The sequence below is a fragment of the Heterodontus francisci genome, chromosome 7 (genome assembly GCF_036365525.1).
Source record: "Heterodontus francisci isolate sHetFra1 chromosome 7, sHetFra1.hap1, whole genome shotgun sequence".
Classification (NCBI taxonomy): Eukaryota; Metazoa; Chordata; class Chondrichthyes; order Heterodontiformes; family Heterodontidae; genus Heterodontus; species Heterodontus francisci.
Window position 1 is genome coordinate 49,875,786 of NC_090377.1, and position 15,021 is coordinate 49,890,806.

Below are 15,021 nucleotides of genomic sequence, written 5' to 3' on the forward strand. Positions count from 1 at the left end.
ATATGCACCTCAAATGCCATAATCTGCATGTCTATGGACCAAATGCTGTAAGGTGGGATTAGAATAGGTGGATTGTTTTTCGGCTGGTACAGACATGATGGGCCAAGTGGCCTCTTTCTGTGCCTTAAACTTTCTATGATTCTATGAAACATTAAACAAACAGGAGATGCACCACAAATGGCACCAGGGTTAAATTAGAATACAGGTAAAATACCATTTATATGCTTATTCTTTAAATCAAATTTTAAAATGTAGAGCACATAGTATTACACTATATGCGAAGATATACCAGTTAATAAAGAATAATTTATTTCCTGTTCATTCATGCTAATCAGGACATATTGTATATCTTGTGCTCTCGGCTCCACAAAAGCCTAATTATTTATCTCTTTTGTTTTAGAGAGAGATTATATTTAACCCTGGTGTGGCTCAGATGTATTTACTCATATGGGTGCTGTTGGAATGCCAAGGCAACCTTGTTCATTGTTACATATGAATAATCTATTACAGATTGACTTGATCACTCCTATAAGCCAGGCAAAAGAAACAAAGCTTTCGGAAACTTCAGATACACAATGCAAAAGAAAAAAAAAGGGGGAAAATATAGGGCAAGTAAAAATTAACTTTAAATAAAAGATTGTATATTTTAGTTTTATTTGATTACATTAATCTCACTAGTCCTAATATTCGAGTAACTTCACTGTAATTTTATGTGGTGGCTGAACGAAAATAAACAGTACAATTTTCCAGTGGCTAAGTCAAACACGAAGATGAAAGTTTTAAAAAGCTAGTCATCACCTGCTGAGCTCTAAAATATTTGTAGATTTTAGTATTCAAATAAAGCTATTGTAGGAGAGTATCCTGACATTCTCATTTAACAAATATCACACTGCTTCAGTCCATCTGCACAGGTGCTGTGTAACTAATCCATGGCACAAGTGTATACAGATCTTTTCAGTTTGAATAGCAATGAAAAATGTTAAATTGTTGAAACAAAATGTAACAATAAATGCACTACACTAACATTTGTAAAGAGTTTTGTAGGAATTGGGTGACTGGTTAGTAGTTACTCTTGTATTGGGTGATTGGGGGGCACAGTGGCGCAGTGGTTAGCACTGCAGCCTCACAACTCCAGTGACCCAGGTTTGATTCTGGGTACTGCCTGTGTGGAGTTTACAAGTTCTCCCTGTAACTGCGTGGGTTTCCGCCGGGTGCTCCGGTTTCCTCCCACAGCCAAAGACTTGCAAGTTGATAGGTAAATTGGCCATTGTAAATTGCCCCTAGTGTAGGTAGGTGGTAGGGGAATTGAGGGGATGTGGTAGGAATATGGGATTAATGTAGGATTAGTATAAATTGTTGGTTGGCACAGACTCAGTGGGCCAAAGGGCCTGTTTCAGTGCTGTATCTCTAAATAAATGAAGAAATGAAGCAGAAAACGTTAATAAAATTACACTACCATTTTCTCAGTCACTGTATGCAATGTCAATGAACAATAAGGAAAGATATTTATCTTTCTCACCTGCTTTTTAGCACTTGTTTATGATTTAGATTTTTCTGCAAGACTTGACGATTCCTGGACCTTGTTTCTTTTAAATGTTTTTCATAGGCCTAAGAGAAAAATACATTACTTTGTTTTAGAGCAAAAAGGTAGGAACAGGACAAGACATTCAGCCTATCCAAGTTTGTGATATGATGTTTATTTCATCCAAGTTACTCTTAGTTGAATGAATCCATTCCCTTTTTAAATGATTCAACAATGTGCATTCCTTGTGCTTCTTGGCAGTTCACTCCTGAAATTCAGAAAGTACTTGTTTCGATGCTAGTTTGTTAAACTTATATTTTGTCCTTTCCAGTTTTGTTTTCTAGATTCACACAGAATCCTTCAAAATTTCAAGTCACTATGCCCCCCAGTCTTTCTTCTAATAAAATGATGAGATAAGAACGGCAATATTCTGGGTAATAACTAACAGATTTGAGAACTACCCAACTGTCCTCAAGAGGTCAGAGACATATGACAGAGGTTCCTGCTAAGAGTAAATAAGGAGAAAGTGTTTCCGGTGGCAGAAGGGGCAGTAACCACAGACCACAAATTTAAAGGTATTTGGCAAAGGAACTAGAAGCAAAAGAGGAAACATTTTCCTTTTAACACAGTGAATTGCTATGATCTAGAATGCACTGCCTGAAAGGGTAGTGGAAGCAGATTCACTGGTAGCAATCAAAAGGAATTGGATAAATGCTTGAAGGAAAATAATACAGGGCTATGGGGAAAGAGGAGAGGACTGAAATTATCTGGATATCTCAACTAAAGAACCAGCACAAGCATAATGTGCCAAATGGCCTCCTCCTGTGCTGCATCATTCTATGATTCTATATAGGTCTCTGTTTATGCCTCTAGTAGGTGGCAGTTGGGTGGGGAAGGGAAAAAAATTGGGGATATGAGGTGGAGTTCAACAAATGAGGCCCAACTGCCTTTTCTTCTCTCAAATACGCAACATAGCATGTTGAGCTACTTAATTGCATATTTTTCTTCTTTACTCCAAATCCCAAAGTATACTTTTTAAGCAAATGCAGGGAAGTGTGAAGAGATACATTTTGGAAGAAAAAAAAAAATGAGGTGAAGCAAAACAAAAAAAAACTACAATTTTAAAGGAGGTGCAGGAACAGAGACCCCTAGGGATCACATTCACAAGTCTTTGACGGTGACAAGAAAAATATACAGGAGCCTGGACTTCATAAAGAGAGGCTTAGAGTATAGCAGCAAGAAAGTTATGGTAAATATTTATAAAACACTGGTAAGGCCTCTGCTAGAGTCTTGTGTCCAATTCTAGGCACCATACTCGAGGAAGGATGTCAAGTTCTTGGAGAGGGTACAAAGGAGATTTACCCGAATGGTGTCAGGGATGAGGGACCTTGGTTAAGCAGAGTGACTAGAGAAAAGTTAGCTTTGTTATCCTTAGAGAAAAAGAAGGTTAAGGGAATGTTTAATGGAGGCGTTCAAAATTATGAGTTTTGATAGAGTAGATAGAGATAAACCATTTCCACTGGTGAAGGAGCAGTAACCAGTTGACAGAACTTTAAGATAATTGGTAAGGAAAAAGTCCTGAGGGGAATTATGCAATAAGATGTTATAATCTATAATGTACCAGCTGAAAGAGTGGTGGAAGCATAATATAACAACTTTCCAAATGGAATTTGATAAATACTTAAAAAGAAAAAAAATGCAGGCAACTGGGAAAGTGCAGGGGAGTGAGACTAATTGGGTGGCTCTTTCAAAGAGCTGGTATCGACAGGATGGGCCTAATGGCCTCCTTCTGTGCAGTATGATTCTAATGACGCAAATAAAACTGACAAAAAGATAACCTCAATTATTTAAGATCAAGCTTCCTTACACCTTGTAATGATTTCTAAAACTTGGTATCTTGATTGATCAACTATACTATTGAAATGGAATACTCACTAATATGATTTTATGTTTTGAGCAAATTTCAAATTTAAAAATTTATTCAAATCAGACATTTACCAATAACTTGTCTTCTGGAATCTCATCTAGAACTGCATATTTCTGCTTTCTGTCATTTCCTAGTTGCTCTTTTCTTTCTCCAGGAACATCTTCAACTTCATTTTTCTGAGTCCTGTGTTAAGTAAAAGGACCAGTGACAAAGAAATCAGAAAAGCATCTAATCATTTACAAAACCACTCAGATACTGTAATTTTACAATAACTAAAATGTATATATCAGAAACAGAGAATGTCAATTACTAGTGTGACAACTAGAAATATATAATTAACCTACAAGTTAATTTTCAGTTTGGAGTGCGGAAATTAGAGTCAGGATAAATAGATTTTGAGTTATAACTTCTTCAGTCTTCAAATAATTTGACCACTGTTTCGTAAATACATTGCAGCTTATAATTGTCAAACTATATTATATTTTAATGAAAGCAAAATACTGCAGATGCTGGAAATCTGAAATAAAAACAAGAAATGCTGGACATACTCAGCAAGTCTGGCAGCATCTGTGGAGAGAGAAGCAGAGTTAACGTTTCAGGTCAGTGATCCTTCAGAGCTGGCAAAGGTTAGAAATGCAATAGGTTTTAACCAAATAAAGCGGGGGTGGGGCAAGAGATAACAAAAGGCAAGGTGTTGATAGGACAGGGTCACAGAATAACTGACCAGAAGGCAAAGGCAAATGGTATGTTAATAGTGTGTTGAAAAACGAAGCGTCAGTGCAGAGAGGGTGTTAATGGACAGAAAAATGAACAGCCCTGGCCCAAAGCACAAACATGCAAAAAAAGTGGACAGGCACATGGTAAGAAAAATGAATGAAGAAACAAACTAAAAGAAAATAAAAAGAAGAAATATAACTGAAAATAAAAAACCGGGGGGAGGGGGGGGGGGCTGTGGGGAGGGACCTGTCATGCTCTGAAATTATTGAACTCAATGTTCAGTCCGGCAGGCTGTAGTGTGCCTATTGTATTTCATTTGTGAAACATTATTGGGCTGACCATGATCCAGCTCGGGTCAAATTTTCTCCCAAAATAGTGATGACCTGCAACTTCAAAAATAGAGGGCATTTTCTGTGTAGCCAACAAAAATCAACTGAAGCTGCTTTTTTTGAATCATACTAGTGTAAACTAGGATTTTTATTTCCACTGATATTATTTCACATACAAGTGTTATAAACAGAAGTCAGGCAAAATGAGTCCTCCATTAGAGCATTTACTTATGCAGACATAATAATCATACTCCAAATGGCAGGAGTGCAAACTATATTCTGGATTTATACGTGAATACTGAATATGAAAGCAAAAAAAAAAACACTATAGATCACTTGGAGTATTGGAAATGCATGCATCATCATAAGGATATTAGTGCCCAATTCATCGCACCACAGTTGGCTCTGCTGCACAGGGAAGGAGTAAAAGGTATGGGAATACAATAGTTATAGGGGATTTAACTGTAAGGGGAAGAGACAGGTGTTTCTGTGGCGACAAACAAGACTCCAGGATGGTATGTTGCCTCCCTGGTGCTAGGGTCAAGGATGTCTCAGAGCGGTTACAGGACATTCTGAAGGGGGAGGGTGAACAGCCAGTGGTCGTGGTACACATTGGGGTACAAACGACATAGGTAAAAAAAAATGATGAGGTCCTAAAAGCAGAATACAAGGAGTTAGGAAGTAAGTTGAAAAGTAGGAACTCAAAAGGTAGTGATTTCAGGATTACTACCAGTGCCATGTGCTAGTCAGAGCAGAAATAGCAGGATATATCGGATAAATACTTTGCTGAAGAGATGGTCTGAGGCTGAGGGTTTTAGATTCCTGGGACATTGGGACCGGTTCTGGGGGAGGTGGGACCAGTACAGATGTCCTAGGGGGAGTATTTGCTAGAATGGTTGGGGAGGGTTTAAACTAAAATGGCAGGGGGATGGGAATCTTTGCAAGGAGTCAGAGGAGGGAGGGGGGGATCAAAGACAAGAACAAAAGACAGTAAGGGGAATAAGAAAAGTGATAGGCAGAGAAATCAAGGGCCAGAATCAAACAGGGCCACAGGAAAAAATAGTGGGAAGGGAACAAGTAATGTTAAAAAGACAAGCCTCAAGGCTTTGTGCCCTAATGCGCAGAGCATTCACAATAAAGCGGATGAATTAATCGCGCAAATAGATGTCAATGGATATGATATAGTCGGGATTACGGAGACATGGCTACATGGTGACCAGGGATGGGAAGTGAACATCCAGGGGTATTCAGTATTTAGGAAGGACAGACAAAAAGTAAAAGGCGGCGGAGTTACTTTTCTGGTTAAAGAGAAAATTAATGCAATAGTGAGGAAGAATACTAGCTCTGACGATGTGGAATCTGAAATGGGTAGAGCTGAGAAACACTAAAGGTGCAAAAAACATTACTGGGGGTTGTATATAGACCCCCAAACTGTAGTGATGTTGGGAATGGCATTAAACAGGAAATTAGAGACGCATGCGATAAAGGAATATCTGTAATTATGGGTGATTTTAATCGGCATATAGATTAGGCAAATCAAATCACAATACTGTAGGAGGAATTCATGGAGTGTATACGGGATGGTTTTCTGGACCAATACGTTGAGGAACCAACTAGAGAACAGGCCATCCTAGACTGGGTATTGTGTAAAGAAAGGAGTAATAATTGACAGTCTAGTTGTGCGATGCCCCTTGGGGACGAGCGACCATAATACGATAGAATTCTTCATTAAGATGGAGAGTGACGTAGTTGATTCTGTGACTAGGGTCCTGAATCTTAATAAAAGGAAACTACGAAGGTATGAGGCGCGAGTTTGCTATGATGGATTGGGAAACGTTACTTAAAGGGATGACGGTAATAGACAATGGCAAACATTCAAATAGCGCATGGATGAACTGCAACAATTGTTTATCCCTATCTGGCACAAAAGTAAAACGGGAAAAGTAGCCAAACCATGGCTTACAAGGGAAATTAGAGATAGCATTAGATCCAAGGAAGAGGCATACAAATTCGCCAGAAAAAACAACAGACCCGAGGATTGGAAGCATTTTAGAATTCAGTAAAGGAGGACCAAGGGATTGATTAAAAAGGGGAAAATAGAGTACGGGATTAAGCTTGCGGGGAACATAGAAACTTTTACATTCAGTTTTTAAATCGGTATGTGAAGAGAAAGATTGGTGAAGACAAATGTAGGTCCCTTACAGTCAGAAACAGGGGAATTTATTATGGGGAACAAAGAAATGGCTGACCAACTAAATGCATACATTGAATCCTCCTTTGTAAAGACAGAACCAAATATCATACCAGAAACGTTGGGGAACACAGGGTTTAGTGAGGGAGGAACTGAAGGAAATCAGTATTAGTAGAGAAATGGTCTTGGGGAAATTGATGGGATTGAAGGCTGATAAATCCCCAGGGCCTGATGATCTACATCCCAGAGTACTTAAGGAAGTGGCCCCAGAAATAGTGGATGCATTGGTGGTCATCTTCCAAGATTCTATAGACACTGGAACAGTTCCTACAGATTGGAGGGTAGCTAATGTAACCCCACTATTTAAAAAGGGAGGCAAAGAGGAAACAGGGAATTATAGACCAGTCAGCCTGACGTCAGTTGTGGGGAAAATTCTAGAGTCCATTATCAAAGATTTTATAGCAGAGCAATTGAACAGTGGTAGAATCGGACACAGAGTCAGCATGGATTTATGAAAGGGAAATCATGCTTGACAAATCTACTAGAATTCTTCGAGGGTGTAACTAGTAGAGTTGATGAGGGAGAGCCAGTGGATGTGGTTTATTTGGGCTTTCAGAAGGCTTTCGACAAAGTCCCACATAAGAGATTAGCATGGGATTGGAGGTAGTGTATTGCGATGGATAGAAAATTGGTTGGCAGACAGGAAACAAAAAAAAAAAAAGTAGGAATAAACGGGTTTTTTTCCCGAATGGCAGGCAGTGACTAGTGGTGTACAGTGGGAATCGGTACTAGGACCCCAGCTACTCACAATATATATTAATGAGTTAGATGAGGGAACTAAATGTAATATCTCCAAATTTGAAGATGACACAAAACTGGGTGGGAGGGTGAGTTGTAAGGAGGATGCAGAGAGGCTTCAGGGTGATTTGGACAAGTTGAGTGAGTAGGCAAATGCATGGCAGATGCAGTATAGTGTGGATAAATGTGAGGTTATACACTTTGATAGCAAAAACAGGAAGGCAGATTATCTGAATGGCTATAAACTGAGAAAGGGGAATATGCAACGAGACCTGGGTGTTCTCGTACACCAGTCGCAGAAGGTAAGCATGCAGGTGCAACAGACAGTAAAAAAGACAAACGGTATGTTGGTCTTCATAGCAAATGGATTCGAGTACAGGAGCAGGGATGTCTTGCTGCAAATTATACAGGGCCTCGGTGAGGCCACACCTGGAATATTGTATGCAGTTTTGGTCTCCTTATTCTTGCTATAGAGGGAGTGCAGCGAAGGTTTACCAGACTGATTCCTGGGATGGCGGGACTGGCGTATGGGTATGGATTATATTTGCTGGAGTTCAGAAGAGTGAGGGTGGGATCTCATAGAAACCTATAAAATTTTAACAGGACTTGACAGGGTAGATGCAGGAAGGATGTTCCCGATGGTGGGGGGAGTCCAGAACCAGGGGTCATAGTCTAAGGATATGGGGGAAACCTTTCAGGACTGAGATGAGCAGAAATTTCTTTACCCAGAGAGTGGTGAGCCTGTGGAATTCGCTACCACATAAAGCAGTTGAGGCCAAAACATTGTATGTTTTCAAGAAGGAGTTAGAGAAAGCTCTTGGGTTTAAAGAGATCAAAGGATATGGGGAGGAAAAGCAGGAACAGGTTACTGAGTTGGATGATCAGCCATGATCATAATGAATGGCGGAGCAGGTTCGAAGGGCCTAATAGCCTACTCCTGCTCCAATATTCTATGTTTCTATGTGCCATGGAAAGGATGCAGTAGATTCAGTAGAATGACACCAAAAATGAGAGGTTGTAGTAAGATAGGAAATCTAAACAAAAAAGCTGTGTGATTCCCCCACTATTGGAACAGAGATGGTTAAAGGGTCTCTAATGAGAAATTTTCAAAATTATAAAATATTTGGAGAGGGTAGGTGCATAAAGATTCTTTTCACAGGTTTGTAAATCTGTAGCCATCCTTAGTAGCACGAGATGAATAAAAGGGGAAAGTTAGAAAAGTCTTTGCACAGAGAGGTCATTTGAATGTAAGCATTTGAAAAATAATTCAGCAAAATGAGCAGGAAAGGGGGTCATAGTAGATAGTTCCAGTGAAGTGGCACAGATACGATGGGTTGAATGGGCCCATGCGTTATTGAACAATCTATGATTTATTAATATTTTATTTTAGCTGGGTCCATGAGTTCTCTAAACAGATCATGACCCGTGTAGTGTTCTTCACGCACACAAACTGTGTGAAGACCATGGAGTTATACTGCCTATTAGTGATAAATTGAGAAAAAGTACATGACCATTAATTGCATCTGAAAAAAATACACATAATGCATTGCCTCACAAATGACTCAAAAACATGCCATGCAACTTCCACAATTGTAAAAATCAGCATGTTTCAATATACATTGCAACATTGTTAACTTGTTCAGTTACAAAGATATTTTTCTTATTGGCTAGTGTTGCCTACTTGATTGAATTCAATTTTGGTGCTTGAAATACGCTATGGAATCTGAACAGAAATGCTCATTCAGAAGATATTTGAAACTAAAATTCTCAATATATCTATGTTAACAGTTTCACATATGACACTGTGATGGAATCCAAGTGTACAGACTGCTATCTGAACTTTTGAACTTGAAAGTACTGAAAGGCACTGACTTTGGGATTCAAAGCTTGCGTTTTAACTGAGACGGTCATTTACTGGAAAAGGAAACTAAAAGCTTCAGAGTTCTGGGGAATCAGAACTAGACTAAACCAGTTAAAACAAACAATCCTATGATTAGAGGTGTGACCAGAGACATGTGACTGGAGCTCAGGTTTCAGTTTACAAGAATACTCTGCACCGTGTGGAAGCAAAAACAAAAGGTGGGGTTTTAGAAAGAGACAAGAGCTGAAATTGGAACTTGTTTTGTGGGAGCTGGCCCACAGCAAGTACAAGTTGCTACAGCTATCTTCGGTGACTTAAAGGGTTACTTAAGGTGACACTGTGGAGCTGCACCATCAGGACTGTTGTGAGGAAAACCACAGAAGTTCCAGGAGGGTGTGCAGTTTTGGTGGAGACAATATCGGTGGAGTTCAGATTGCAAGGCAACTGCTATTAAGTGGAAATCGGCATTTGCATCTTGGAAGTCAGGATCTGGAGATCTATTTGAAAAGTTCAAAAATCTGAAGGACTTTGTGGCTGTAATTGATGCTACCTTTGCTGAGAGAACTATCCAAAAGTCTCACGAGATCCATCTTTGTTGATAATTAACATGCAACCCTGTTCCTCTGTGTATATACAGTCACGCTCACGAGAAGTGTAGTGATGAAAATACAGAACCAAACTGAAGAGTTATATAAAAATGGACTTTTCCTTTGAAAAAAAAGAGAGCGGGGGAGAGGGAGAGAGAGAGAAAGAGAAAGAAAGAGAGATGACAAAATCACAGAAAGGCAGTCCACCAGTGGCTATGTGAAGTCCAACAGAAAACAAGAAAGGAGCCCTACTGTGAATTCTGCACTTCAACTTGGTGCAGCAGAGAACTGACCACTGCCTCCAGTCTGAAGTCTTAAGCACCAGAAAACTACAAACACCCAGGCTTGCAACTTTAAAAAGGAACTGTCCACCGAGAAGGTTGAACGTGAACCCAGAGTACCTACCTCACTTCAAACCACTTCCGTGAGTGAGAGTGATCATTTTGGGAATATTGTTCAATAAATAGTTAATCTGTTTTAAACCTACAAGAAAACCTGTTATTGTCTATTTATTTGACAAATATAACACAAGGGGTTAAAACCCTCGTACCAAAAGCACTTGTGGGGTCAGTTGGGAGGCGAACAGTGGGAACAAGCCACACGATCACCCACCTGGCCGTAACAATATAGACTGATTTAACTTTAGTCCACATTTAAGTTTTGTTGGTTTCGGTTTGAGTGTTAAAGTAACATTTATAGAAGTGAAATCTTATCCGCTTGTTTTTTCTCCTAAATTGGGGTCGGTTAGTGGATTAGATTCTTTTGGTTTATGACCTCCACGGGGATCATAACAACACACACCTCCTAGTCACATTAACCTTATCCCCAGTGTCATGATTTTTCACTCACTTTGTGTGTCAACTTTTAGAAGGTATCAAAATTTGTGTAAAAACTGTAAATTTTGATCTATAAGTTAACAATTTGGTTATCATTCATCTTTCATATTCATCCTCTATATGACAATGTTGGACCTTCCTGTCACATCTCCCATGGTTTGTTCTTCTGATGGGCAATGCAACTCAGGTAGCCTTAATATCTAATAACACAAATGTATTTTAAATTTCAATGCTATTATTCTCTTATTGCAATCTCTACCCCTCTCAGGTCGTTCTGCCAGCTGTTTCCTCTACACAAGGACAGAACTTGAATTTATATGCTGCCTTTCACATCCACACTGAGTCCCACTACTTCACAGTGATTATGTAGCCAATTAGCACACTGAAAGATCCCACAAATAGAAATGATAAATAACCATATAATCTCTTTCGGTGGTGTTGGAGGGATAAACGTTGGGCCAGGACATCAAGGGACCTCCTTTACTTTTCGAAAAGTGCCACCTCAATTGGCCAACAAGATCTCGGTTTAACTTCTCATCCAAAAGATGGCACCTCAAACAACAGAGCACTGTTGAGCAGAGAGAAGTATCAACCTAAATTATTTGCTCAGGTCCACCCATAATCTATTGAGTGGGAGAGAAAGTGCTACCACTGAGCCATGCTGCACCTGTTTCAAACGTCTCCAACACTTTCTTGCTTCGGTGTCCCTTAAGCCTTCACTCCAGTTATTCAGCCTCCCCAATGTCACTTTTCTTTTATTTGATCCAGCCCACGCTGTTGCTAAAACACATCCCAATCCTACTGCCAGTTTGCCCCATTCCTACTGCTTAAATAAATCTTCTGTCTCCATTCCCAGTTTGCCCTGATTTTACTACTTTTTTGTTCCTGGTTCTCTTGCTTGTGTCATACTTTAGCCATTTGTTTAGGCCTCATTGCTGCTAAAATACCTCAAGCCTACACGGAGTTTGTCCATTTAAAAGGAAAAATCTCCAAGTCCTGTTTCCAGCTTGCCCCACTCCTGCCATTTTGTATATAATGCACACTTCCTATAAGCATCACACGTACATCCTGGCCTCAAGTTTCTCTCTAATCCATGCAAGTTAGTACAGCACCCAGAGGGCTTCTTCCTTTCCCCCACATCTGCCATGCTGACTATTTCCAGTGCGGAACCCATTGTTAAAAGGGTCGATTATTGACCTGGTACCATGTTATTTGAGAAAATTAAAAAGATGCATCAGAGACCCAGTGTATATCTCTGGGTCTTGGATACATATTTTGTTTCTCTAATTTTCCTCATTATTGCCTCCTTGCCGTACACCATTATTACTTCTATCATCTAATCATCTCCAGCCCTCTACCCAATCACAGACCATTCCTTTTATTCTCATCATCCCCTTTTCCCTGGCTCTGTTGTTCCTTATAAGCTCATCTGTAATATCTTCCAGTTCCAACAAACAAACAGTCATCAACCAGAAATGTTAACTTCCTCTTTCTACAGGTGATGTCTAACCCACAGTGCTTTCAGCTTTTCTGTTTTTTTATTTCAGATGTGCAGTATTTTGTTTTTGGTTTCATCATACTATCCTAGTTAATTTGCACAAAAACTCAAGTTTCTGATGAAGGCAAGCAAAGGTTTGCCCAAGGAAGCAAAATGTTACAGTAGACATGAGTAAAAAGTATTGTCAGCAAACACAAATCATAAAGAGTAAAACTATAGTCTGAAACTTACTCATGGGATAAGGGTAATGGAAAGTTGTCATTGAATAATAATACAACACAGGCATTTATTTCACTGTTCAATGACTACAAACACTAAATATATTAAATCTACAGAAAATACACCAAAATATTAAGGTTTGTTTTCATTTCCCCAAAATCAAATAGTCCGATCAAATTCTATAGCAAAAGATAATTGACTCAATAGCAGGACAGTAGACGTAGGAAAGAGCCTGCACAGACAATACAATGGTGCAAATGGCCTGCTCTTTCCTGTAAACTATGATTCAGGATGGGAGACCGAAACTACACTTTCTTTATGATTAGTTTAGTTGGCACATTATTTCTCCAAAACCAGATTCAAGATTACAGGAAATGCATACATTTAAATAGATACAAAGTGGAATATAAAGCCACCTAAAATTCTACACAGTTTACCTCAATTCCTTCTGCAAGCAATGGATTTGAGTTTCATAAGCATCGATTACATCAAGCAACCTGTAGAGAACAGAATAGCTGGTTACCTGCCAATCATTCCAAATTATCTGTACAGGCCAATATACACTATTCTCACTGTTCCAAAGATTTCAAATAAACATGTAGACTCTTACTGTCGATTAGGTTTGGTATGTGCTCTGGCCGTTCGTTTATGAAACTGGTGAAACACCTTATTCTGTCTTTCAATGCGGTGTTCCTCCTCAGTCACAACCATGTACAACTTCTTCTGCAATCGCACAATAGTCTTCTCCTGATCATGTAATTTTTGTTTCAACTGATGAAGGTGTACCTAATGGGCACATAAAATCCTTATAACACAGCAAAATGTATATCAAAACAATCACAATAACATTGATTAATTTTTAATTTCTATTCTGTAACTGACTAAACTTACAAAAATAAGTTTGGTACAAGAATTTGAATTGCAGTTTTTTTTTTAATCATCGCTATGACAGGATTTGAAGCAACAGATATCAAACTAAATCTCTGACAAATGAGATATTGAGTTCACAATCTAGCTATTAACAAAATTTTAGGTAAATGTATCTTCCTCAGTACTGCTCGCAAACCACAGAAAATATGTGAGTGGCAATTTATTAAAATGTTAATCTGTTTTATTTTAAAGAATCCTAATCACACCTCATCTTGTTTCAAAGTTCTCAAACAGGTTCAGTTGCAATGAATTTCACTATGCAGACACCCATTTTGTACACAGCATGCTCCCATAAAAAGTGATGAAATGTGTTACGGCCAAGGTTGGAGAAATGCACCATCTTTCTCTAGTTCCACTACTCCACGGGTCACAACATATATTTAAATGTTTCACCCAGTTACCGATGGGGCCAATTATATACTTTACTGATTAGTTTCAGAATAAAAATCGCCAACCAGGTTTCGTAAACAATAAAATTATTGATTATAAAACAAGACTTATTCAATAAAGATGCAAAGCTTAACAGTTTGAAATAGAAAATTATAAATATCAACCCTTTTAAAATATGCACACATGCACACAAAGAAAAAATAAAGTAAAATGAATAACTGGCTCTGCAGAAATTAACTTTAAAAAAAAACACTTTGGCCAAGATATTTTCACTTCTTAAAAGAAAAAAAGGATAAGATAGGGAATCAGAATCACAGAATTGTTACAGCACAGAAAGAGGTTATTCAGCCCATTGTGCATGTACCGGCTTTTCTAATAAGCAATTCACCTAATGCCCTTTCCATCACTTTTTCCCGATAACCGTGCACATTCTTCCTTTTTAGATATCAGTCTAATTCCCTTTGAATGCCTCGATTGACAGTATGATGGAGGCAGGTTCAGACAGTGCATTCCAGATCCTAACCACTTGCAGCATGGAAGAATTTTTCCTCATGTCGTTTTTGCTTCTTTTTCCAATCACTTTCTATCCCTCATTCTCCAAGGCATTTGGTCTGGTGTCGTGGTGCACGTAGACGGCTGTCACTGGGATCTTTTTGCAGCAATTCAGTTCAGGACATCGAGAAGTAGTCTTGCAGGCTTTTCGGGAGAATTACTGCATTAGTGGTTTCAGCTATCATATTGGAGACTCGGAAGATTTTTCAAAACAGGTGGAAAAGGATGAGTTGGGTGGCTTCTCCTTTAGCAGGTTATACCCCAACTGAACATTTCAAGCCCCAAGTCAGAAAGCCCAAAAATTCCTGACAACCATCAACCTAAGCATATGACTTCTCTGTAAACAACTCCAATAGCCAGTAAGGCTCCAAGTGTTTATTTAGTATGTGTTTGTCTCTTCCAGTAAGTGCTTTTTTCTTAAAATCCAAAGTGTCCTTCCAGTAACCTTTTAAAAAGGCATGCACCTCCTCAGTCTTTCAAATGAACCAATTTTCACAAGCTTTCAAATACAAGTACTCAAAAACTAAAATAATGGAAGCACCTTCATGACAGATGACCATATCCATACTGACTTTGGATGTCAACTGGTCTGCTACCTTAAACAAAATAACTGATACCTTGTCCATGGCCTTATAATGCATTGCTGATCTTCACCAATCTAGTC

At 38.9% G+C, this 15,021-nt stretch overlaps 1 protein-coding gene across 13 annotated transcripts in view; it reads right to left on the bottom strand.

Moving 5' to 3' along the window:
* The window catches only part of cep70 (centrosomal protein 70), a 65,386-nt gene that overhangs the window by 29,712 nt on the left and 20,653 nt on the right, over positions 1-15,021 (bottom strand). For all 13 annotated transcript variants that reach the window (XM_068035158.1, XM_068035148.1, XM_068035147.1 and 10 more), the window contains 4 exons: positions 13,096-13,271; positions 12,923-12,982; positions 3,521-3,632; positions 1,520-1,608 (listed from right to left, as the gene is read on the bottom strand). In XM_068035158.1, coding sequence (XP_067891259.1) covers positions 1,520-1,608; positions 3,521-3,632; positions 12,923-12,982; positions 13,096-13,271 — 437 coding nt within the window. The remainder of the gene's footprint in view (positions 1-1,519; positions 1,609-3,520; positions 3,633-12,922; positions 12,983-13,095; positions 13,272-15,021) is intronic.